The 27,199-nt window shown below is 46.6% G+C and overlaps 1 protein-coding gene across 3 annotated transcripts in view; it reads right to left on the bottom strand.

Moving 5' to 3' along the window:
• Nucleotides 1-27,199, bottom strand: part of AGBL1 (AGBL carboxypeptidase 1) — an 837,820-nt gene that overhangs the window by 432,120 nt on the left and 378,501 nt on the right. For all 3 annotated transcript variants that reach the window (XM_066239188.1, XM_066239190.1, XM_066239189.1), the window contains exon 21: nt 25,066-25,242. In XM_066239188.1, the coding sequence (XP_066095285.1) occupies nt 25,066-25,242 (177 nt within the window). The remainder of the gene's footprint in view (nt 1-25,065; nt 25,243-27,199) is intronic.

The following is a 27,199-nucleotide window of genomic DNA, read 5'->3' as shown; positions in this document are numbered from 1 at the left end:
TGGGGAACGGAATCACAATGGTAATTTGCTTAAATCACCTCACAATAAAATGAGACGATAAATGTCAAGGGCCTTGGAAAATTAAAACTACTATTAAGTAAAATATGTAATTACTGGCGATTCTGTTTAAAATGCCAGTGGAAATACTTCCTTTTCTTTCCTTCTGTTCCAAATGTGCTCCATTCACACCTTCCTCCCAATTAGCCGGGCAGGAATTTGTCTACTCGTCCACAGACAGACAAAACCTCAATCACATTTTCCCCCTAAAATAATTAATTCGATCATTCCTTTATTCATTCACTGCATTAATGACCTACTTGTGCTCAACAGAAGCATGATTGATGCTTACGTTTACAGACAAATTTTTTGTCCAATAGATTTCATGTTTTCAAGCCTTGGATTCTAATTCAAGGAATGCAAATTTTAAGAAGTGCAAATTAATTGTATTATTATAGCATGTTACAAAGGTTTTTTAAAAAATCAAATAATGAATAGTGCAGCTATTTTGACTATTTTCACCTGGTTAAGGATTTGCTAGCTGAGAGTTGGCTGTCCATAGAAGAACACGCTCGTTCTTAATCAAATCTATGTCCCTGTTGTGTAATTAATGAGTGTTCAGTGAGCAGACCTGGTACCGATTGTCCCGCCTCTCCCTGGACAATGGGCCTTCCCACCAGGCTGTGTGTGTTCATGGGGTCTGGCTGAAAGCTAATGGCAACAAGCAGACCGGAAGAAATGGTGTCTGTTACCAGCAACCTGGGGTATTTTATTATAATATCCGGCAGAGTCACCCAAAAGGAGAAGTCTGCAGAAAGGACAAAGGAAGTCAAGCTGGCTAGGACTCCTCGGACCATGTCAGAACCTTCCTACGAAGATACTATTCTATTAGAGACTTCTACCTTTGCTTCTGTCCTGACTGAATTAGTGTCTTCTCTTCCTGGTCCATTCCAGAAGGAGTGTCCAGAATGTACTAGAAACGGTGCACCCCACTTTCCGAGTCAGCTACTCTCCCAGGAACCAGCATGCAGGCTGTAGACTTCTCTCCCACCCTACCCATCTAAGATGCCTTCTGCAGGAAAAGAAAAGTCAGATTGACTGACAGAGGCAGTCCTTCCCAGGACTGCCAGGGGGTGACTTTCTCAAGATCACAGTCTAGGAGGCGTGCACAGAGGGGTCTTGACAGACGGGCTGTCACAGAGCAGTATGCAGAAACTACATCACACAGACCTTTTTATAAAATCCTTCCGAACCTTTCGGGCCCTGCAGGAAGTACATGTGGCGTAAGGAACACGCACCACGTGGGCAGGTGTGTCTGCCTCCAGGGCAGGCTTCCTTCATGCACCAAAGTTTAGTAGAGAGCGCACAAAGTCAAGTCTGATATTTGAAAGAAGTAACCATATCAGTTTATGGTAATCACTTTTCCGGTTATGCATGCACAGTTCCTGAGACAATCTTTGACATGTTTTTAAAAACCCTCACCAATTTGTTAACTTTCGGCCCTGGCCGGTTGGCTCAGTGGTAGAGCGTCGGCCTGGCGCGCAGAAGTCCCGGGTTCAATTCCCAGCCAGGGCACACAGGAGAAGCGCCCATCTGCTTCTCCACCCCTCCCCCTCTCCTTCCTCTCTGTCTCTCTCTTCCCCTCCCGCAGCGAGGCTCCATTGGAACAAAGATGGCCCGGGCGCTGGGGATGGCTCCTTGGCTTCTGCCTCAGGCGCTAGAGTGGCTCTGGTCACAGCAGAGCGACGCCCCTGAGGGGCAGAGCATCGCCCCCTGGTGGGCAGAGCATCGCCCCCTGGTGGGCGTGCTGGGTGGATCCCGGTCAGGCGCATGCGGGAGTCTGTCTGACTGTCTCTGCCCGTTTACAGCTTCAGAAAAATACAAAAAAAAAAAAAATTTGTTAACTTCCTTTGGGAAAAAAAAATGCTCAGTTTTTTAGTGTCTTTCCACAAGGATGTAACCCGGAACTGAACACAGCATTCTAGACATGCTCAGATCAGTAATCACTTTTCATTACTATAGAAATAATTCAAAATAAAATCTAATGAAGTTGTTAGATCAAGTGTACCACAATTTTGGGACTCAAAGTAAAGCCATTTTAAAATAGCTGGCAGTTTTTGAGTTTTACTTTTGAGTTGTGACTTATACTGTGAGCAGTACCCTCTCATATGTCCCTAGCATCCCCTGAACCCTAACAATAATATGTAAAACAAATCCTCAGACGCTGTCAACCAACTCGCTATTAACCAACTGGAACCCACTGTCACCACTACTCAGAATAAGTATTAGATTAGGGCTGATGATGATCAAATGGGAACATATCTGGGGAAAACTTGGATGCTGGATAACGGAGGAAATTTCTTACAATGATGGAGACTGACAGCTTACTAGGTCATGAGGGAACATGATGACATCACTACTTACACTTAACAAAAGGAACACCAATTTGCCAACTCAGTATAGATACATCCACTTCCCCATCCATTCATCCATTTCCCATCTCCTTTCACAAAGCATTTGAGGTACTTAGAAGAATGCATAATGTAAGTAAATTCCAAATAAAAATAAAGAGCCAAGACACTGGCATTTAGAGTAGGGGGTAGAGACCAGCATGAAAAAGCATCGACACAGAGGCAATCTGAACCTACACAGTTAAAATGTTTAACTGAAAATTTGCCCCTGGGTTTCATGCCCGCTGAAATAAAAACGAAAACATCGTCAGGTACATGATTCACACAGTCTTTAAAGAGAGAGTATACCAAATTATTAGGGGAATAACATACAACTATAAAATACCCTCTATGGCGGGTGACACAACATCGGGCTGGTAAATTTCCCTTTATAACTCTGGCTCAGAGACTAAGCAACAAGTCAGTTCCGTGTTAAACCAATCTCCATTCCCTTTAAATGATTATTCTAAAATAAGTCATTTTCTTTTTCTTATAGCCATTAGTCATTAATCAGCCTTTCTCAAGGATCATTCAGAGTCATAGACTCTTAGCACTGAAAGAGACATTAAAGTCAATCTATTTCAACCTCTCATTCAAAGCGAGAGTATTATACACCATCCCAAAGATATTCCTGCAAAGCTAACGGCCGCCGGAAAGCATTCAACAGCGAGAGGCTCACTGCATTTTCAAGGCAGTCGGCTCCATTTGCATAGTGCTGGTTAATACCAAATTCATCCTCACACTGACATTCAACAATGAGCAGTAGTTTCACTGCCTAATGAGTGAGAAAAATCCAAGTTGAAGTTTTCCATTGAAAACACCGCGGATGTGTCTAAATAAATCATCTCAGAATTCTCGCAGTGCGAATGTTGCCATGTTTTCAGTTGACCCGTTGTTTAGGGAAACAGAGCAGTGTTCCAAAGAGTGGGAGGCATACACAGAGAAATGAAAACTGTAACAAACTAGCCCTGGCTGGTTGGCTCAGTGGTAGAGTGTCAGCCCGGTGTGTGGATGCTCTGGGTTCAATTCCTGGTCAGGGCACACAGTAGAAGCAACCATCTGCTTCTCCCCTTCTCCCCCTCCTATTTCTCCCTCTTCTTTCTCTCTCTCTTCCCTTCCCGCAGCCATGGCTAGACTGATTTAAGCACATCAGCCCTGGGTACTGAAGATGGCTCCATGGAGCCTCCACCTCAGGTGCTAAAAATAGCTCAGTTGTAAGCATGGACCCAGATGTGCAGAGCATCGCATCAGATTGGGGTTTCCAGGTGGATTTGAATTAGGGCACATGTGGGAGTCTGTCTCTCTGCCTCCCTTCTTCTCACCTGAAAAAGAATAATAAATAAATAAACAAACAAACAAACAAAAAACTGTAAAAACTTATCATTTACTCTGGCAGCATTCATTAAGAATACTACCATCGGCCCTGGCCAGTTGGCTCAGCGGTAGAGCGTCGGCCTGGCGTGCGGGGGACCCGGGTTCGATTCCCGGCCAGGGTACATAGGAGAAGCGCCCATTTGCTTCTCCACCCCCCCTCCTTCCTCTCTGTCTCTCTCTTCCCCTCCTGCAGCCAAGGCTCCATTGGAGCAAAGATGGCCCGGGCGCTGGGGATGGCTCCATGGCCTCTGCCCCAGGCGCTAGAGTGGCTCTGGTCGCGGCAGAGCGACGCCCCAGAGGGGCAGAGCATCGCCCCCTGGTGGGCAGAGCGTCGCCCCTGGTGGGCGTGCCGGGTGGATCCCGGTCGGGCGCATGCGGGAGTCTGACTGTCTCTCCCCGTTTCCAGCTTCAGAAAAATACAAAAAAAAAAAAAAAAAAAAAAAAAAAAAGAATACTACCATCTGGGCCCTAGAAGGAATATAGAGCATCTCACTCATTGAGGTTAGTGGTGATACACAGTCACACTGCTCTATAATTCTGTGAGCCAGTCATGATGGCATCTGTATCATTGCTAATACTTTTTTTGGTGCATGGTTCTACCAGGCAAGATAGAGCAGGCTGTACTTCACATTAAGGCTACTTAGGCCCATTAAGGCCAGGTTGGGCCCTAGAGCTGCTGGGATATGTACAGTATTCTGGGCAACTGTAGTTCTTGGGTCCAAGCAACTTACAGGATGCTTGTCACAATGGTAATGACATTGATCCACTGCATTCTATCCAGAGTTTTCAATGCTTCTGCACAAATGAGCCCCCGATTAGATGATCACCACAATGGCACAGCAACAGGAAGGTCAAGGAGATCTCACAATACCATTGGCTATGCTGACGATCTCTGAGGTGTAAGATGTGGAAGTCGAGCCTTCTCTGAATTGGTCAGCCTCTCACAAGCAAGAGAATGCCCAAACAAAGGACTGAGACACTGAACCTACATGGCCAGACCACCTAGGAGAACTCTGGTCCATGTGCGAAGCCCAAAAAGGCAAACCACCAGCTCTGCAGCAATCAGCTGGAATGACCAGCCCTGCATCAACAAAGCTACTCTCATCTCCCATCCAATCAGGACAAACTAGAGAAGGGAAAACATTCTCCCCAACCAGTCACATAAGTTGTCTCACTTCTATTTGCCCACTTTCGTCATACTAATGACATCCAATCTGAAGCCTTCGAATCTTCTCACTACAAAGGTCTCCAACTATCTGGCTGTCTGAGTCCCCACCAAACACAAGTGATAAACAGCCTCTTAGCCCTCATTTGGGTAGTCCTTATTAATTCCCACAAGACACAAGTCCTGCAGGAGTCCATCCTGGGTATGATGTTGAGTTTTATTACACACAATTCTTAGGAACTGCATGTGTCGGGGGTTGACTGCTTGATGGTAGGACGTACTAGTGTACTTCCAACGGCACTGGTAAACTGCCCCCAGGGCGGGGGGATGATAAGAAAGCTGTGATCTGTAGCACGTTGCAGTTCCTCCAGTGCAAATGCTCTTACCATGGCCAATCTCAAGCTACCACTGGTTTAACAACTGGCTTACAAAACTCTTGAATACCCTGGCCGGATGTCTCAGTGGTAGAGCGTCGGCCTGGCGTGCAGGAGTCCTGGGTTTGATTCCTGGCCAGGGCACACAGGAGAGGCACCCATCTGCTTCTCCACCTCCCCCTCCTTCCTCTCTGTCTCTCTCTTCCCCTCCCGCAGCCGAGGCTCCATTGGAGCAAAAAGATGGCCCGGGCGCTGGGGATGGCTCCTTGGCCTCTGCCCCAGGCGCTAGAGTGGCTCTGGTCATGACAGAGCAACGTCCCAGATGGGCAGAGCATTGCCTCCTGGTGGGCATGCCGGGTGGATCCCAGTCGGGCGCATGCGGGAGTCTGTCTGACTGCCTCCCCGTTTCCAGCTTCAGAAAGAAAAAAAAAAAATCTTGAATAATTAGTAATCAGTTCTAGCAAGTTGATATAAGTGGTTTCCGCACATTGCAGTCTATTTCTCTATTTTTCCTGTCTCTGTTCCTAACAGAGAAAATGCTCAAAAACAAATAGATGAAAAATGTTATATGTAGAGATACAGGTTAGATATAGATATAAATATAGATATAGACAGGGAGATGATGGATGGTTGGATGTATGGACAGACACATGGACACATGATAGACAGCTCCATCTCATTCTGGAACATGGGAACAGCCTATCTAAATCACCCATTCAATGTGAATTAATTGAGTATCTATTATGTGTCAGTTTGCTTTAGGTGCACAATAGATTATTGAACCCAACAAAGATCCCTGCTCTTGAGAAGATTAAATGTTAGCAGGATTATAGACAATAAATAATGTCTAATAAATAAGAAATTTTTTTTATCGTATCAGGAGGCGCTGAGGGCTATGGAGAAAAGGAGAGCTGAGGAAATGGAACTGAGACTTCCGGAGGAGACGGAGAGGTCTTTAAAGATCTGAATGGAGTAGTGGTCGAGGTCAGATGCTTATGATGGTAAGAGTTGAGTGACAATGGAAGGTGGTAATTATCAATGTAGTTCGGTGGGAAAAAGAGGACTTAGGGCAAAGCCCTACGATGTGAGGGCACCAGGAATTTCCAAGGACTGTACAAAAACCACGGCGTACTGACACTGGAGCAGCAAACGAGAAGCAAGTGCGCCAGGGAGCAGGTCATGCAGGGAACTGTCAACTCTTCTAAAGGATTTGGAGATTACTCAAAGTGGGGGAAACATGGCAGGATTTTGAGCAGAAGAATGACATAATTGGACTTAGGCTTTAAAAATATCCTATAACAAATGTTAGAATACTTGAGAGATTTTTATAGTAATCTAAGAAAGAGATAATGGCAGCTCAGGCTCAGACAGGGGATGGAAGAAAATGGCGGCTGGTTATAGTTGGTGAGAAGAGATAAGATTGACAGGATGAAAAGAGATAAGGATTCTGGATTTATTAGGAAAGTAGAACCATGGGGATTTGGATTCTGATCAAAGATAAGAGAGAAAGGAGTCCCCATTGAATCCAAATATCCTGGACTGAATAACCAGAAAGATGGAATTGACATCGACTGAAATTAGAAAGGCTGGGGGGTGAGTGGGGACCAAGTTTTGGAGAATTCAATGCAGAACATGATGAGTTTGAGATGTCTGTCAGACTTCTGGAGTTAGAAGACCTGAGCTCAGATATAAATGTGTAATGATCAACAAAGAGTTGGCACAGAAGTTATGCAACTGGCTGAGATCACTGAGGGTATAGAGAAACTGACCAAAAACAGAGCATTGAGTCATTCAATATTAAGAATTTAGGTATAACCCTGGCCATTTGGCTCAGTGGATAGAGCATCAGCCTGGCATGCAGACATCCCAGGTTCAATTCCTGGTCAGGGCAGACAAGAAAAGTGACCATTTGTTTCTCTTCCCCTCCATCTCTCCATTCTCTCTCTCTTCCCCTCCCACAGCCAGTGGCTTGATTGGTTCGAGCATCAGCCCCAGGTGCTGAGGATAGCTTGGCCGATCCAAGCATCAGCCACAGGTACTGAGGATAAGTTAGTGGATTCGAGCATCAGTCCCAGACGGTTGTTGCCGGCTGGATCCCAGTTGAAGCACATGCAGGAGTCTGTCTTATTATTAATATTTTCTCTTCTCTCACTTAAAAAAAAGAAGAAGAAAAGAAAAAAGAGTTTAAGTACAGGAAGCAGAACCAGCAAAAGACAGCAAAATGTAGTAACCAAAGAGGTAAGGGAGACTGGAAAGGGTGGGGACCTGAAAGCCAAATGAAGAAGAGAGTGCTCAATTTAGTCAAATGCTGCTGATGGGTCAAGAGATACAGAGGCTAAGAAGTTACACTGGAGCGAGCAATGTGGAGGCAATTACTAAGCTTGGCATTAATGACGTCCCTGGGGCAGGCATAAAGGAGTCAACAGAGCAGGCTTAAAGAAAATGAGTACAAGTATAAAAGTGGAAAAATCAGGTAAAGAAGTTGCCATCCATGCATAAAATAAAATACTCTCTAGTTCTCATGGGTACTTACTGATGCAGAAATATATTCCAACATATTGTTGAGTTCTAAAAATTAGATTTTTCTCTGTTATACTCCTGGTAATGAATGTATCAAACTACATACCTGCCACCAGATGATAAATTCCAATATTAAACTAAATTAAAATATGTATGTGTGAAGATACTTGAGGGATGAAATCCTTATATCATTATAAAAAGCATCCCCACCAAGGAAACCCCAGGGCCATATTTTACTGGTGAGTCCTATCAAATATTTGAGGAAGAACTAATACCAATATTCTCCAAGCTATTTAATGAAATGCAGGAAGAAATAACATTCTCCACCTCATTTTATGAGACCAACATTACTGTGTGTGCAGAATTTAATTAAAAACAATACAAGGAATTTAAATAAATACATATTTATATATGAGGTATATATAATGGATGCACAAATATTTAAGAGATATTTGCAAAATGACTAAAAACATATAAAGCAAAAATAAAGCATACACAAGTAGGGTTTATTCCAGGAATGCAAGGTTGGTTTGTCATCCAGAAATCAATCAATGTCACAACAAGAGGGAGAATCTTGAAAACATCATACTGAGCAAAGGAAGCAGAAACAGGAGCACGTATTTTATGATTCCACTTACGTGGAGTCCTAGCAATGAAAAATATAATCTACGGTGACACAAAAGGGGTCAGTGGCTGCCAAGAGCTGATTTCAGGTTAGGGAACCGGGACTCAAAGAGGAAACCTGGGAAACGAAATATCTGGAGGAAAGCAATGGTTCCTCATAACAGGTGGTTCTCACCCACAAGGGGACAGCAGGCCACGTCTGGATACATTTTTGGTTGTCATGACTAGGAAGGGATTACTGGCATCTAGTGGGTAAAGGCCAGGGATGCTGCTAAACATCTACAATGCACAGACAGCCCCCTCCACAAAGAATTACCCAGCCCAAATTGTTGTTAGTACCAAGATTGGCAAACTCTGAGCTGGAGACATCACCCTTGCTTCTGTAATCCTTTTAACGTCTCATGCCAATGTATATCCACAATCATTGCATGCAACTCTCACACCGCACGTTGAAATTCACATCCCGTGTCTTTTGCGAAGATAAGGAGACTTCCAGTCTCCATTTCACCACTTCCCTTGCAAATCTCCGCAATGACTGGCTGAATGACCGAGACTACAAACGGTCTTACTTCTGTGCTGATGTTGAGCCAGTAAAGAAGGATCTGTATCAGGGAGATTTCGGGGAGAGGAAGACTTTATTTCTAGGTTCTGTTTGGGGGTTGATCGTGAACAGCTGTACTCGACTCATCTGTAGGTGACTGAGACGCATCTGAGGAGTATTAGAACCCCAAAATCGATTTGCGATGGTCACTGGCGGTGGCTGACAGCGGTAAATGAGACTTCAAATGAATAGTAACATGATGTCCTAGTTTAAAAGTCCACCTGATAGTTGGTTCAATGGCCTCTTTTAGGATATTATTTCACAAAAACTAAAGAATAAATGGGGCCCTGGCTGGTTGGCTCAGTGGTAGAGCCCTGGCCTGGCGTGCAGGAGTCCTGGGTTCAATTCCCAGCCAGGGCACACAGGAGAAGCGCCCATCTGCTTCTCCACCCCTCCCCCTCTCCTTCCTCTCTGTCTCTCTCTTCCCCTCCGGCAGCCGAGGCTCCATTGGAGCAAAGATGGCCTGGGCGCTGGGGATGGCTCCTTGGCCTCTGCCCCAGGTGCTAGAGTGGCTCTGGACGCAACAGAGCGACGCCCCAGATGGGCAGAGCATCGCCCCCTGGTGGGCATGCCGGGTGGATCCCGGTCGGGCACATGCAGGAGTCTGTCTGACTGCCTCCCCGTTTCCAGCTTCAGAAAAATACAAAAAAAAAAAAAAAAAAAAAAGAATAAATTGATAAACCCATGAACTGCTTTCTAGGACACTATATCTGAATGAGAAAACCTATAAGTAATGTTCCCAATAGATCTTGCCATTAGCTTATCTGGTGGGGGGGAGGGAAGAAAAACATCCTATCAAAATTAAGAGACGCTAGAAATTGAGAAAAATATTTAAAATAAAAGTAGCTATTCCATTTCTGTTCTGCATTCCTTCCTATCCTTAGTTGCCCATTATTCAGCTTAAATGTTCTATTATAGCTGTGAGTATGTAAAACAGAGTACGTTCTTGTATTATTATTATTTATTGTATTATGTTTCATATGAACAACTGTAAACCTACTTTTGCTCCACCCTGTATAGGTTAAACTAAAAAGTCCACGTGGAAATACAACTTCTCACCCTGACCATGAGCAAGGGGTCAAGGCCAAGCCAGGTTTTAATTTGGAAATAAAAAACAAAAACAAAAAACCATATCATTTTCTAATATTAAATTTCACAATGTTTTAAAATAATTCTTTTGACCTATTAACTCCCCTCTGAAACTCTAACCTATTAATTGAAAATATTGGTGATGAGTTGGTTAAAGTTTATACATGAAGATTTTCTTCCTAGGGTCACATAGAACAGCAAAAAGTTTGGAAGCAACCAAAAGGTTAAAAATGTACAGTCAACTGCACTTAAAAGTGTAAGAATAAATTTACTTAGAGTTCTAACAATTTTAAGGAAATTGTAGTGTCATAAGCATAATGTTGAGAGAAAAAATGCAATTGTTAGGAGAATGAAGTCCTCAGAGAAACATGGAAAACTCTTTTATCTTTTTTTTTTATTGAGAGGGAGAGAGAGAGAGACAGAGACAGAGAGAGGGAAAGAGAGGGACAAACAGGAAGGGAGAAAGATGAGAAGCGTCAACTTGTTGCAGCATGTTAGTTGTTCATTGATTGCTTTCTCGTATGTGCCTTAACTGGGGCAGAGGGGGCTCCAGCTGAGCCAGTGCCCCCTTGCTCAAGCCAGTGACCCTGAGCTCAAGCCAGAGACCATGGGGTCATGCCGATGGTCCACGCTCAAGCCAGTGACTCCATGCTCAAACTGGTGAGCCCACGCTCACTCAGGTAAGCCTGCTCTGAAGCCAGCGACCTCAGGGTTTTGAACCTGGGTCCTCAGAGTCCCAGGTCGACGCTCTAATCACTGTACCACCGCCTGGTCAGGCTGGAAAATTCTTATGATACAATGTTAATCTAAAAATGAATAATCCACAAATATATGTAGCTGTTGGTGACAAGTCTATAAAAGACATGCCTGTGACTAGAGTCTAGGGAGACGCATCAGCATGACAAAAGCAACAGTGGACACACAGGTCCGTATGTTTCTAGGCTATACTACTTTTTGTCTTGTTTTTCCTCTGAACTTTTCTATAATCTAGTTAGTGGAAAAGTATAAATTTATATGTAGGTCTAACTTCTATATTATATATTGTATATGCAGATATAACTGTATATAAATATATATATTCCTTGGTTGAAAGGAAGGAAGCAAACAGAAAAAATAATTCAAGAGATATTCCCAAGGTAGAATTGACCAGAGTTGATGATTGGCTGGAGGAGGAAGTAGGGATGAAAAAGTGGGAAGTGCCCCGGCCAGTTGGCTCAGTTGTAAAGCATCGGCCTGGAGTGTGGATGTCCTGGGTTCGATTCCCAGTCAGGGCACACAGGAGAAGCGACCATCTGCTTCTCCACCCACCCCCTTCTCCTTCTCTCTCTCTCTTCCTCTCCTGCAGCCATGGCTCTCAACTGGTTCAAGCGCCTTGGTCCCAGGCACTGAGGATAGCTCCATGGAGCCTCCACTTCAGGTGCTAATAAAAACTCAGTTGTGAGCGTGATGCCAGACGGGCAAGAGCATTGGCCCCAGATGGGTGGGTTGCTGGTTGGATTCCAGTCAGAGCACACGCAGGAGTCTATCTCAACTCCTCTCACTTGAAAAAGAATTTTAAAAAGGAAGGAAGGGAGGGAGGGAGGGAGGGAGGGAGGGAGGGAGGGAGGGAGGGATGAGGAGAGAGAGGGAGGGAAGGGGGGAGGAAAGAAGAAAGAAAAAGTGGAAAGTGTCTAGGATGACTCCCAGCTTTCTGGACTGGATTCAAGATCAGAGATGTAAGAAGAGAAATCATTTTGTGGGTGTGCGTGGGAGAGTCAACTTTGACCCAGCTCCCCTTTCTTCAGTCAAAATCATACCAAATGCACAGATTTGCATGAGGAAGCTAGGAGCAATAAGGAAACCTATAATAAGAATTTTGGAGTGCACAGGAGAAGCATTGTAATTTAAATTAGGCTGGAGGGAGGATAAGGTCAGTTGTCTCGAAGCAGTAATGAGTGTATCATTAGAAAGTCCCTGGTAAGGTTAATGTGGCAATTTCACATTCCTCCCATTAATGGCCTGATCACAGAATCAAGCATTTCACAGAAGGGCCTGGCCATAGAACGGATCTATCTAGCCAAAGCCTGCTTCTTCAATTTCTTCCACCACATCCAAAGTAGTTTCCCTGCCTCTGCTTCAATTCCCAGTGCGTATGTTCATCCTCTCTGTCTCGCACATGCCCCCCAGGTACTTTCTCACATCTCTGATCTTGAATCCGGTCCAGAAAGCTGGGAGTCATCCTCAGCGCTCTCCGGTTCTTCATCCCTCCCTTCCTCCCCCAGCCCATCCGTCAGCTCTGGTCAATTCCACCCCGTGCATCTCTCTTGAATTCTTTCCTGTTTGCTTCCCAGGCCCTTTGCCTTCCTTCCCACCAAGGACAATCACAAAGGCTTTCTGATGCGGCTCCCTGCCCCCAGCCCCATCACAGCTGTTAAAAAAGACAGAAATGATCCTATTACTTTTCTCTCTGAATCATGTTGATGGGCACCTATTATCTTGGAAAATAAACTCCATCTTGCTTAGGATAGCTCAAAAGGCTTTTTCACCTGACTAGTGCATATTTCTACTACAATTCTCCCTTAAGTGCGCAAAAAAAAAAAAGAAATCAAGTCGTATTACTGAATGGAACACATTTTTTCTCAGCACAGTTAGACTGAGCTAGAAAAAGCAGAAATATCAGCATTCTCATTCTAAGCATTATGATAATCTTAATGTAATCTAATATCACATTCACATTTTTAACAGTCATAGTTCACATTGTAATCATATTACATTACTGGGAAGTAAAATCCCTAAATATTTTTTATAACCTGGTACTTGAGCAATTTCCTTTTGTTTCAACCAAATGCAGCACTCCCAAATTATCCATATTAAGTTCCTTTTTTGATATTTTTCCTAGGATTCCAATTTGCTAAGATCTTTTCAGACACAAATTTGCCAGGTAACATGATCACTGCCTGTCCCAGCTTGGCAATGCCTAAAAACTTCATAAACGTGAGGCAATGTGGTGTAATTAAGGAACACAGGAGTCACGGTGGTCTAATTCTAATGAGAACACAGCTTAAATTCTAATCCCACTGCAGAACCGGTTGTCCAGCATTTGGAATGCCAGCTAAATCTTTTCTTCCATTTTGGTTTTCACATCAGCATGCTGAGTATAATACTCATTAAGGGAGATGCTAGTGCCCTGGCCAGTTAGCACAGTGGATAGAACTTTGGGCCTGGTGTGTGGATGTCCTGGGTTCAATCCCCAGTAAGGGCATACATGAGAAGCAACCATCTGCTTTTCCTCTTCTCCCTCTCCTCCTTCTTTCTCTCTCTCTTCCCCTCCCGCAGCCAGTGGCTCAACTGGTTCCAGCATCAACCCAGGCACTGACAATAGCTTGGTTGATTTGAGCATCATCAGCCCCAGACCGGGGTTGCCAGGTGGATCCCTGTTGGGGTGCATGCAGGAGTATGTCTATCTCCTCTCCTCTTACTTAAAAAAAAAAAGGATGCTGGGATGATGATGGTGGTGAAGACGAGAGGTAGCTAGTGTTCTGTGTCACTCTATACTGGCCTGACCTGTGGTGGTGCAGTGCATAAAGCGTCAACTTGGAACTCTGTGTCACACTATACTAAACGCTTTATATATGCATGAATGCTGAGAAAGGTACAGTCATTATCCCCATTGTCTTGATGATGACACTAAAGGTTATAAAGAATAAACAAGTGGCCCAACGTGCAGCCAATAAATGACAGAACTAGCTTCCAGAAATGCTATCGGACGCATGAGCATAATTAGCCCCTTCCTTCTTCCTTGTCGTCCGTTGTCCAAACAGACGAGTGCTCCTGTCCCCAATCCCCTACTGAGGGGATTAAAGTGGTTCCTACTTTTCCCCCATGAACAAGCCATGGCACCCTGTGCGTGTGTCTTTGTGCACTCCTGGGATTAAACTTGTAGAAGTGGGACTTTAGGATCAGAAGCTTTGACTATTTTTGTTGAACAGCATTCATTGGTGCTACCACCTTATGCTACCACTTTATAATGAAAAGTATTAAAAGATTTTCTTGGTAATTGTACTTTAACTAACAGGAGCCCAACCGGGTTCTGCATGCACAGCAGGCAAGTAAATCTATCCTTCTTCCTTCTCGACAACTTTTCCAAGAAACAGTCCCACCCGCGGCCCATCCAGACCCGTCTCCCAGAGCTAAGCAAGGCCAGCTGACTGCTCGACCAGCACCGTCAGCGACACTGTGTCTCCCTCTCATCCCTGGCTCGCGGCCACTTCTCCCCATGTGGCCGGTGGTGGTTTCCAGACTCACCTGAGATCAAGTTCATGGAAGTGCTTTGTGAATTATAAAGCAGTTTGTAGAAAAAAAAAGAAAGGTATTTTTGGTGATTGTGATTATTGTTTTCTGGAGTACCTGGGGGGGGGGGGGTGCAGCCAGAAATGCATTTCATAAAATAACCAGGCTTCCCTCCAGACACACTTCATTAGTCGTTCATCTGTCTCAGAAGGACTACGAAGTACGCTTTCTCTTTCTGATTCTAAGGTCGCCTCCAGGGAAGGGTTGTTAGCTCTAAGTTCAGAGGTGGAGTTAAATAAGAGCCTCATGGAGTTGCCCTGTGGTTCACTCCAGCGTGCTCCGAAGAGGGGTCTGCTGGATGATGCGCATGACCCCCGGCGCGCTCAGACGTGACGCCGCCCCCAGCGCGCTCAGACGTGACGCCGCGCACCCCCCCCCCAGTGTGGGATTCCGTGGGGGGACTGGGAAAGAAAAGAGAATGGAAGAGACAGAAGCAACATGAGAGGAAACTGATGTGAAAGTAAAGTGGAGACTCCCTAACCCTACCCGACATTCAAATCCTTCCCTTCTGCTTTACCCGGTAAGTTACCTGCCCCAGCTTCACACACAGACACACAATAATGGATAACTCAGTCAACTCAACCAACATTTACCGAAGGCCTAAGTGATCGCCGTCTACATCCCCCTGTGACTCTCTGCTGTGACGGCTTCCTTGATTACCTGCCTTCCTGGATGAGCTATATAAACTTTGGGAGACTAGGAAGCTGTCAGTTCCACTCTCTGTCATATTCTTGGCACTTACCCGTGGCCTGGATGTTACAGAAATATCTTTATTGAATGATGAATGAAAGAAAGAATGAATGAAGAATGAAGATGAATTTACCCTGTATCTGGACTTCATTAAGTGATTTTAGATTTCTAAATATATCCCCAGCCACGTGCTTTAGCATAAGACAAAGTAGATCACCTGGTATATGTGTTAACTGATTAATAAAACAATTATACATGTGTATAAAAGTATCCAATGCCTGCCTTCTAACAACAGGGTTCAAAGTATTCTAAAACTTTCTCTTCTCATAAACATTCAGGGAATGTGGGCATATGAAGAGAATTATTGCTTAGTTTTAAAAATAGAAGTCTTTGCCCTGGCCGGTTGGCTCAGTGGTAGAATGTCGGCCTGGCATGCAGGAGTCCCGGGTTCGATTCCCGGCCAGGGCACACAGGAGAAGTGCCCATCTGCTTCTCCATCCCTCCCCCTCTCCTTCCTCTCCTTCTCTCTCTTCCCCTCCCGCAGCCGAGGCTCCACTGGAGCAAAGTTGGCCCGGGCGCTGGGGATGGCTCTGTGGCCTCTGTCTCAGGCGCTAGAATGGCCTGGTTGCAACAGAGCAACACCCCAGATGGGCAGAGCATCACCCCCTGGTGGGCGTGCCGGGTGGATCCCGGTCGGGCACATGTGGGAGTCTGACTGCCTCCCCGTTTCCAACTTCAGAAAAATACAAAAATTAAAATTAAAAATAGAAGTCTTTGAGGCTGCTTCATTGGAGGAGACATGGTAGGGAACATTTAAAAAGTGGTTGGAGGAATGGAACCATCACCCACTCCTCAGAGTCAAAGAGAGGACGGCGGTATGGGGTCCACTTCATTTCAGAGAGAAATGAAGCCACCCTTTCATCACCGGGCCCCACCCTCCTCAGCAGGTGTGGAAGGAGATGCTGATCCCAGGAACTCCGTCATGCACCAGGAACCAAAGACATGCCTCTCAGACACGGCCGGTCCTTTACCCTTGCTGAACTACATAAATAAAGCCCTGGCTTAGATCAGTCTTCTCTTCGGTTTTATATTTCTTCATTTAGGGTATCTGGCTTATAGCATTTGCACTGGTCACATGGGGAGAGTGAGTTTTACCAAGATGAGTCATTTCTTTTTTTCTTCTTGGCCCTTGGAAGCCAAATTGTTTTTAAGGAACCAAAGGTCATTTGAGGCTCATTAGATTATCCCAAGTCCCAGAAACTGTCCTTAGTTTTGATACAAGAAACCATTTCTACAAGGAGCTTTTAACATTCCCAGTTCCCAGAGGTTCAGCCATCCCCAAAAGGCCCCTGCTGCCAACCTGACCAGTGTCTTCGCCTCTTCGTTTTTATTCAGTTCCTTTTACTATCCTATCCTAACACTGACAGATGTGGAACGGGAGGCTGCGGAGTGAGGACGGTATTTCAGCACCTCATTAAGCCCACAATGAGGTTAATAAGGGGCTCATATTGTGCTTTGAAATCATATAAAAAGAGGCTAAAAGGAAAAAAAGACCTTGTTGAATCACAATAAGAAAGAAAAGGGAACTGACATGAGGGTTCAAAAGAGGGGGCTGGCCCTGGCCGGTTGGCTCAGCGGTAGAGCGTCAGCCTAGCGTGCGGAGGACCCGGGTTCGATTCCCGGCCAGGGCACACAGGAGAAGCGCCCATTTGCTTCTCCACCCCTCCGCCGCACTTTCCTCTCTGTCTCTCTCTTCCCCTCCCGCAGCCAAGGCTCCATTGGAGCAAAGATGGCCCGGGCGCTGGGGATGGCTCTGTGGCCTCTGCCTCAGGCGCTAGAGTGGCTCTGATCGCAATATGGCGACGCCCAGGATGGGCAGAGCATCGCCCCCTGGTGGGCAGAGCGTTGCCCCATGGTGGGCGTGCCGGTGGATCCCGGTCGGGCGCATGTGGGAGTCTGTCTGACTGTCTCTCCCCGTTTCCAGCTTCAGAAAAATGAAAAAACAAAAACAAAACAGGGAGCTCATAGCAAAATGATAGATTAGCTTCTCGATTACATATTTGCATCTACAAAGAAATGAAGTGACATTTTGATGGGGAAAAAGGCATCTGGAAAACTGTCCCTGGAGAAGGGAAGGCAGTAAGAGAACACAGACCTGGGAGAAGAAAAGAGACATACATACTCATCTGGCATTGCAATGTTGGCACAGGTCAACGAAATGTATCACTTCCCATTTTGAAAGCACTCATACATTCAATATCTCATTTTAGCTCACAGGAATTCAGGGAACAATGTCTTTGCCCCGACACCCCACGAGCTCGAAGCTGGGGCTCCCCAACTTCCCTGATTTGACCCCTTTCCCTTTCGCACCTCCCTGCCCACCAACATTTCTCTAAATCAGTGCTTCTCAAACTTTCCTGGGATCGAGGCTCACCTGGGGGCAGTGGCCCGAAGGTGTATTTCTAACAAACCCCCAGGGAAGCGGACGCCACTCTCTGTGTAAACGGCTGCCTATGAGAAGCTGCACCCTGAAACAGCCGTCTCAGGTGGCCCCAAACGATCCAGACTGAACTTACACTGATCTACACTTAAAGAGATGCACCAGGCCCTGGCCGGTTGGCTCAGCGGTAGAGCATCGGCCTAGCGTGCGGAGGACCCGGGTTCGATTCCCGGCCAGGGCACACAGGAGAAGCGCCCATTTGCTTCTCCACCCCTCCGCCACGCTTTCCTCTCTGTCTCTCTCTTCCCCTCCCGCAGCCAAGGCTCCACTGGAGCAAAAATGGCCCGGGCGCTGGGGATGGCTCTGTGGCCTCTGCCTCAGGCGCTAGAGTGGCTCTGGTCGCAACATGGCGACGCCCAGGATGGGCAGAGCATCGCCCCCTGGTGGGCAGAGCGTTGCCCCTGGTGGGCATGCCGGGTGGATCCCGGTCGGGCGCATGTGGGAGTCTGACTGTCTCTCCCTGTTTCCAGCTTCAGAAAAATGAAAAAAAAAAAAAAAAAAAAAAGAGATGCACCACTGTGCTGGTGCTAATTGATAAGTGGGCAGTGACAGTCAGCAATTTACAGGATCTGACTGGCACAAAGTCTAGCCAGGCATTTCTAGAGCTGATTTAAGAGAAGAAACTAGAAAGCTGTGAAGGGCCATCTGGAAATCTTGGATTCCATAAACAAAAGCACAGGCTCTTAATCTTTTGTGGGACATCTCTCATCCTTTCAAGAATATCTTAACTACTAACACTACTTCCCTGCCCAGAAAAAATTATACACAAGCCAACTATTTTGTATATATCTATTCCTAGACTCTTTTGTTCTATAGCAGCAGTTCTCAACCTGTGGGTTGCAACCCCAGCGGGGTCGCCAAAAGCCATTTGGAAAATACATAATGCATATCAGGTATTTACATTCCGAATCATAACTGTAGCAAAATTACAGTTATGAAGTAGCCACCAAAATTATTTTTTGGTTCTGGGGTCACCGCAACATGAGGAACTGTATTACGGGGTCACGGCATTAGAAAGGTTGAGAACTACTGCTCTACAGGCAATTTCAGAAATCTTGACCTGAGGGCACCCCAGGAACTAGAAACAAACAAGCCAACAAAAAGCAAAACACATCTGCCCTGGCCAGATAGCTTGATTGGTTAGACCAGGGGTCTCAAACTCAACTCAACATGTGGGCCGCAGAGCAAGATCACAGCCCTTCGGCGGGCCGCACTAGGTCTACAAAAGGCAACTGTTACGCAACACTTTTCTCACTGCAGTTGAAAACAAAAAAAAAATCAGTACAACAAGCACAATCGTACATGCAGTTTACTCAGTGTCACAAAACGACCAGAAACTGTAGTTCGCATCACAACTGCTGTTAACTAAGCTAATATCTAGCTAGGATGCTAGAGAAATGAAAAATACAAGTAGGCCCCTAGGCTTACTTAATTTTATCCAAAATATTTTGAACTTCGTGGATTAGTCTGCGGGCCGCACAAAATTGTTCAGCGGGCCTCATGCAGCCCGCGGGCTGCGAGTTTGAGACCCCTGGGCTAGACAGAGCATTATGCCAACACATAAAGGTTGTGGGTTCGATTCCTAGTCAGGGTATATACAGGAACAGACTAATGTATCTGTCTATCTGTCTTTCTACCCCTTCCTCTCTCTCTAAAATCAATAAATAAAAATTTAAAAAAAAATCTTTAAACTCATTGGGATATGAGACCATTATCAAAATATAAAGTCAATTACCTAAAAAGCACAGAAGTTCTAAGGAAGTCTAAAGCATTTCATTTTCTTGATCACGAGGTATACAGACCCATTGATAATTTGTTTAGGGCTTCCCAGCATGGTGATACGAAGACAGCAATAAAAGGTTCTACTGGGTTCTGTTTGACTCTACAGGGTCTGTTTGACTCTACAGGGTGTACGCATTCTGTGCCTCCTGGCTGGACCCAGTATGTTAGGCTGTGTAGTGTCTCCTCAGAATGCGTGTCCTTCCCAGAACCTCTGACTGTGACATTACTTGGAAACAGGGTCTTTGCAGACGTAGTCAGTTAAGATGATGTCACACTAGCACAGACTGGGCCTTCTGTCCAGTGTGAATGGCACCCTCCTGAGGAGAGGGGAGAGGAGGACACAGGGGAGGCAGCTACTGATGAAAAGGAAGACACTGGATGGTCCTACCAGCTGAGGGTTGCTGGTGATACCACAAGTTAAGAGAGACATGAAACCAATTCCCCCAGGAAGCCTTTAGATCAGTGGTGTTCAAACTTTTTACACTTGGGGACCAGTAAAAATAGGTGAATTATTTCAGGGACCACTAAGGCAGAAATGACTCTGAGCATAAGTGAATTTGACTAAGATCACCAGGTCCATAATCTTCGTACAACATCAGGCCATTCACTCTTTCACGGACCAGCACGAAATCTCTGGTGGACCAGTTCATGGACTGGTCGTTGAATACCACTGCTTGAGAGAGAACACAGCATTGCTAACACCTTGACTCTGGCCTTCTAGCCTCCGGAACTGGGAGGGAACAAGCTGATATGTTTAAGCCCCACCTTGTGGTCATTTGACTGGGCAGCCACAGGAGACAATACACCTGGCCTCCTTGTGGACCACAGCAGCAGCGTAAGAGGCCCTGCACCCTGCTCCAGTTTCCGTGGCGAAACCTTGTCCCCTGAATGGCTTGAGATGAGCAGCGTGTGAAGGAGAAAAGACCGAGACACGTGAGAGCCAAGTTCAGATGAGCTCATCTCTACTGCGAAATTCACCCCGTCCAACCATCTCCGATAGCTGCCTGCTCAGTTCCAGCATCCGTATTTTCTCACCCAGGCCTCTCTGAAACACTGCTGTTTGTTGTTTCACAGGATTTCGGGGGCGTACTCGCCACGACACCTGTGAGTTCGCGGCGAGGAAAGAATTGGGCAGGGGAGGAAGTGGGATTCCGGTGGACTGCTACACAGGCCCCAGCCCACGGGTTCCACAGAGGGCTCGGGGCCAACGGCCTCTCGGAGTTTGCCCAGCTGAGGCCAGGAGGCCCTGCCCTGCGGCCCCCGGAGACCGGCCGTTGGGAGCAGCCTGATCGCACAGAGGACGCAGAGCTTGGGCAGGCCAGCTCCCGTCAGCTGCAGACAATTTCCGGTGACGGATACGGGGTAATGAGCGCCTGGGCCCTGAGGAGGGATCTAGAAGGTGGACCACAGCCTCCCCGACATGTACGGGGGTAGGAGGGACCCTATCTGTCTCACCGTCATCTGTTATTAGAGTGTGGCTGTGGGAGATCCTACACCTGGACTGGAATCATCTTACTCCGGGAAGGAGTCCGTAAGCTGCTCCCAAATCACCGTGGACACGGTGCCAAGTCAGAAAGGTCCCAGCACTGCGTTCTCATGCGGTTCCCTCTCACCCACGCAGTTTCCAGTCTCCACTCAGAACGGCTTCTGATTACACTTGGACCGCGGTGACTTCTCTCTTCAGAATAACCCTCCTGACTGCCTGGAAACCATCATTCAGCCACTTGCTCACTTAGGTATTTACTCACTTGTCAGTATCACACGTCTTTAACACCTACTTTACGTTGAACGAGGTATCGGAAAATGAAAAACCTAGTGGGGAGATTAGAAAAGGCCTCCATGTCATGACAAGGAGTTGGATCTCATCGAGACATAATAAAGACATTTGGAAGGATCACAGGCAGGACTGAGGCTCCAGGAGGTTGGGATATTGAGAGACCCCTCTGTCGGTGGCAGACAGGATGATCTGTTGCTGGACCCACAATACAAGGGAGGCGGTTTGCAGGCAGGGAGTTTAAGCACCAGTTGAGTCACTCTTCAAACCTCAGCTGAAGGCCCTGGCCCGTTGCTCAGTGGCAGAGTGTCAACCCAGAGTGTGGAAGTCCCGCGTTTGATTCCCGGTCAGGGAACACAAGAGAGGCAATCATCTGCTTCTCCACCTCTGCCCCTCCCATTTCTCGCTCTCTCTCTCTCTCTCTCCCTCTCTCTCTCTTCTCTTCCCACAGCCATGGTTCAATTGATTAGAGCGCATTGGCCCCAGACACTAAGGATGGCTTCATGGAGCCTCTGCCTCAGGCACTAAAAATAGCTCATTTGCAAGCATGGCCCCAGATAGGCAGAGCATCAGCCCCAGATAGGGGCTGCCAGGTGAATCCTGGTTGAGGCACATGCAGGAGTCTATCTCCCTTTATCTCATTTAAATTAAAAAAAACCAAAAACCTTAGCTAAGTCACCCATCTTCTCTCCTTCCTCTGAGGCCCACTCTGCCATCGTACAAGTGAGCAACATCACCAGGAAGCATGTCAACAGCCTCCGTGGGTGGGAGTAACATACATTACCCCCATAAGCCACAGGCAGCCCGCAGAGCCCAGTCACATGCCTTTGAATGTACAGACATACCATGTATGTGACCCCGGACACAAGCACACCATGTGACGCATGCAGCTGTCCACATAGACTGGACTCTTTTAAAAAAATATGTCCCCAAAGGATACATCATTCCGTTTTGGCTTTTCTCCTTTGCAGCCTCAACAGCTTGGGGCCAGCCCCTTCCAGTGAAAGCAAATCTCTCAGTGAGCGGGATCTCCACATTAAATACAAACTATGGGTCTAAGTATAAAACCTAGCAGAAGAGACTCTATCCTAAAGAAACAAAAGTAGGGGGGATTTTTTTTTTTAATTAGCCAACTACAGACTGGAAAATAGAAAAGAAAATATCCTATTAATAATAATTATTTGAAAGTAATAGCTTATGTCCTTTAATGTAGCTCCAACATAAATGTCACTGTAAGAAATGATATTTCATTTCAATACTAGCAAATCAGGTGCTTAGTGTGCTGGGGAGAAATGATTGGAACGGCTTGAAAGCTGCACTAACCAGAAAAACTGCAAAAATATTTATATTCTTATGAAGGAAGGAAGGAATGCCCCTCGTGGGTGTCTTTAAGTATCCTCCATCTTTGGGAGGAATGGTAATGCTAAACAAAGAATGGAAAGATGACCTTAAAATAATCATCTCAGGACCCAACTGGGACTTGGCTCCTCAATGTGCAAAAGTCGTTTGCAGTATGTTCAGGATGGAAATTTCTGCACCGCTTTATAGCTCATGGGCTCCACTCTATCCCTCAAACAGAAATCACTGAAACACCCGACTCTGGGCTGGCTTCTGTCTCGGGGCGCCCCTCCCCCAAATGGGAAATTACTCAGAGTCATCTTGCTCACTGTTTGCTGTTCTGCCCAGTTACTCAACCACGTTTGGAAGGACAGGAAAATAAAAGGAAGGAGAAGACCAACCTGCTGGGAGAGGCACTGAATACTGAGAACGGGGCTGTGGAAGCAAAACCCCAGTCTAACACTGGGAGGGCTTCCTTTAGTCCGCCCCTTCTCCATGTAGAAACCGTGGGGAACTCGGGGTAACTGCTCAGCCGACGCCTGACAGAGGCGCCATTGGGCAAGCCTTTTTCATTCTTTGTCATGTCCGACAGCCACCAGGTCTGGTGGGTGGAAGATGGAGAGTTGGGGAAGGACTAACCAGGAGTCATTTATTTATTCAAGATGGTTTACCATGAATGGCATTGGTACTTATGTGGCTAGAAGCTGTGAGCCTGAACTGCCACTTACAGCAACAAAGTCAGTGAGTCACTAGTCCAATAAATCTATGACAGACACATGGTAACTGGCCCCTTTCCATCAAGAGACACACAGCTTGAGAGGCACAAGTCTCTATCCTAAAGGCCTTAGAGATGCAATATTCCAGGTTCATGTTTCCCAGTCCTATAGATTTTGACGACCAAGAGAGTGAACAGATTCCCAACCACAGGACCTCCAAGGACAGTCACATATGCATCTCTTTGGCCCTCACAAAAATCCTGGCCAGCAGGGAAAGAGAGGAACCCTAAACAATACCTGCATTGGCTATTTGGACCGTCCAGATCCATGGAGGTAAGTCGCTCGCAGCCCTGCTGGGAAGCTGTAGAGAGAGGTCTTCTGACACCCAACCCCATGCCGCCCTCTAAAGATCTCCCTTCTGCTTATCCTGTTTTGACATTCATGTGGGAAAATAAGAATGACTTTGGGTGCTGGCCAGCTGGCCCAGTGGATCGAGTGTCGGCCCAGTAGGCGGACGTCCTGGGTTTGATTCCTGGTCAGGGCACACAGGAGAAGCGACCATCTGCTTCTCTCCTCCTTCCCCTCCTGCAGCCAGTGGCTCAATTGGTTTGAGCATAGGCCCTGGAAAGGGGTTGCCAGGTGGATCCTGGTGAGGGTGCATGTGGGAGTCTTTGAATCTCTCCTCCTCTCACTTAAAAAAAAAAACCTAAAATAAGATAAAATAACGATTACTTCAGTTGAATAATTCAGTCCAATAATTAAGTAATAAAACCAAATCTTTCGGGCAGCTGGCTGGACAACCTGGACTTGGAACAGAATTAACGGCTCCAAGTGGGTGGTTCGGCGGCTGGGTGTCGAAAACACTCTCTGGCCAGGCAGCAGGTTACAAACCTCATCGTGTTCATCACCGTCACTCCCGCAGGCCAGACTTCTACGCACAGGACCGTGTGGATGCCAAGTGCTTGCTGGCTGCTCTGGGGTACCCACGCCAGCACTGTGCGCCCTAATGCCGAGGAATCCCAGCTAGTCTCGGGTTTGAATAGGAGTCAGCAAGGAGTAGCCTGTTGGTCCGCAGATCCAATTTTTAAAAAGCCTATTACACCAGCACGGTCATGATGCCCCTTATTTATCCCGCCCCCCGTGGAGGAGTGGGGAGCGTGGCTGGAACGGCTTGGGGAAGCCGAGCTCCAGCTGCTCCCGCAGTTAATAGAGCTGTAGACAGGATGTGATTGATATGGACCCTCTCCCTGGACCCCAGGGCACGAGGCCAAGAGCCACTCATCTCAGGGAGACGCATGTCATGCATGCACTTCCGTGCACCCTGATGACAGCGAGGTTAACTGAGGGCTGTTGACTGAGACGGGCCCAGAAGACAGACAGACACACAGCAGACATATATTCATCGACGACATTGCCGCCCCAGCCGACGCCCTTTAGGAGGCACAGGGGACCCGGTGAGTCTACTTGTTGTAAAATGTCCCCATGCATGTAAGAGGACTACGCAGACGCCCCATAAAAGCCTGTCTGGCGGAGGCTCCCCGCCGCGTGCTGGCAAAGGCAGATCACTGAGACGAAACCAGCATGCAAGCACCGGTGGCTTCCAGGGTCCACACAGGCCGTGCCGCCTGGGAAGGCAGCTCCTGGACTAGTGGTCCCGCCAGACCAGCGCGCAGGGCCAGGCGGCCCCTTCTCAGAGGGCAGGGCAGCCGGCCTCGCCAGACCGGCCTCGCCGTCTCACGTACCTGGTAGGGGCCCTGGTTGCAGCCACAGTAGCTGCTCTCCATGGTGTAGCTCCGGGGCACCCCCATCTCTCTCCACACCACCACCCGGGCAGTGGAGGCTCGGGACTTTTCCACGAGGAAGCTGCAGCTGCTCATTGTGAAGGCTGGCGCCACCTTATCAAGGATTTTGGGAAGAGTCTACAATCAAAAAAAAAAAAAAAAGAAAGAAAAAATCAAATTACAATGGGCGGCAGGTAATTGGGGAGATGCATCATGAAAACTACCTCCTTGGCATTTATTAAGCCGCTTGCTATCTCAAACACAAGATATACTACTACAAATCTTTTATCTACCTAAAGAAATGGATGCCACTTTTTAAAAAAACATTTTAAAGATGAGGAATTGAGGCTTTGAAGGGTTAAAAAGAAAGAGCAATGGAGTGTCTGGAATGGGACCCAAATGCCAAGCCAACTTCAAAAACTACGGTCTTTCAACTGTGTCTTTCTGCATCTCTGCGGTCAGATGCTGTCCGCATATGTTCAGTCTCCTGGGTGGCAGAGTTGAGCCCCGTGCAAAATCACAGACTTCCTGGGGACCTGGCCTTCACAGCCTCAGTGTTTGCTAGCTCTGCAAGATAAGCTAAGAACCGTGTACTTGTGTCAACCACATCGGCTCTTGGTGACTCTTGAGTGGAAACACTGGTTACCTGAGAGACCGTAACTGTCAAAATGAACTTGTTAGTGTCATCCTCTGATCCATATCTCCAAAGCTGGACCGATTATAATACTCCTACCAATCCATCCTCCATGGGTTCACACATGCCATTGTTTTCTGAGGTGGAGAGCTCTAGGTGAGACTACTTCATCTCCATTTAGAAGGTGTCTGTACACACTTGCCACACCCTAGATGACAATGAGGGACTTCCTGTCACCAGATCTCCCCTTTCTCCCAAGGATGGGGACTCCCAGTTAGAACACCAAGACTTTGGATTAGCAGAACCTTTGTGATGTCAACGAGAAGGATTCCCTCACTTCAGTATTGACAGAATCGCCACAAACCAGCCCATCATCTAAAATTAGATACCTTAAATAACAAACAAGGAAACTTCAGGCTTTTGGCCAAATTGTATAAAGAAGGCAGAGAAGCAGAACACATTGATGACCACATAAATTAATGAATTTCCTTTAAAGGAATGGAATTTTGGTCATTTGTAGCATATTTAGCAAAGCTCTGAATATCTCTGGTTCTTCCTGTCCCCATGCTTAATAGAACTGCTAATTGTATTAATAGAAAGGTTACTATAATTGTTAATTATATTATAAATTACATGACAGATAAGAATATATTAACATTATCACTAATATAATTTACTCTGACATCTAAGTCCCCACATCCTCCAGACATACGGCACCATTTGAACAAGGGAAGTGAAATGCGATGGTCTCACGTGAGTTTCTACAATTGCTTCCTAATTGAGTTCTTCTGCTCACTCCTTTCCCTTCTCCTGCGACCCCCATTCCACTTCCCTTTCAAATCGCTCATCACAATCACCGTTAAGTTGCTGTTTACGTCCTTAGTTGTCTATTTTCTATCTCCTCTGCAGCCCAGACATGAGGGTGGGTCTGCAGCTTGTTCACACCGAGTCTCGGCACTGAAGCCACGCTGCTCACGGAGGGAGCTCCGTAAGTATTTGCCGACACAAATGGAGTCTGCCAGTCCCAACCCTGAAGGCACTGGTTAACAGACATAAGTAAATGATTCATATATACTGCTTCTCAGGTGATCGAGAAAATTGTTTTCATTTATCAGTGTTTGATCTTGTTGCAAAAAGTTCATCTGACATCATTTTTTCCCTTCTTTTCCAAGTGAGAGGAGGGGAGATAGAGAGACAGACTCCTGCATGCACCCCAAATGGGATCCACCTGGCAACCACAGTGCCCATCTGGGGCTGATGCTCTGCCCATCTCAGGCCATGCTCACAACCAAGCTATTTTTAGCACCTGAGTTGGAGGCTCCACGGAGCCATCCTTAGCCTGGAACCAATGTGCTTGAACCAATTGAGCCATGGCTGTGGGAGGAGAGGGGAAGAGAGAGAGAAAAAGAGAGAGAGAGAGAGAACGGGAAGGCAGGGGTGGAGAAGCAGATGGTTGCTTCT

The sequence above is a fragment of the Saccopteryx bilineata genome, chromosome 7 (genome assembly GCF_036850765.1).
Source record: "Saccopteryx bilineata isolate mSacBil1 chromosome 7, mSacBil1_pri_phased_curated, whole genome shotgun sequence".
Taxonomy (NCBI): domain Eukaryota; kingdom Metazoa; phylum Chordata; class Mammalia; order Chiroptera; family Emballonuridae; genus Saccopteryx; species Saccopteryx bilineata.
Note: the sequence above shows the minus strand (reverse complement) of the source record. Positions and strands in the feature narration are given on the sequence as shown.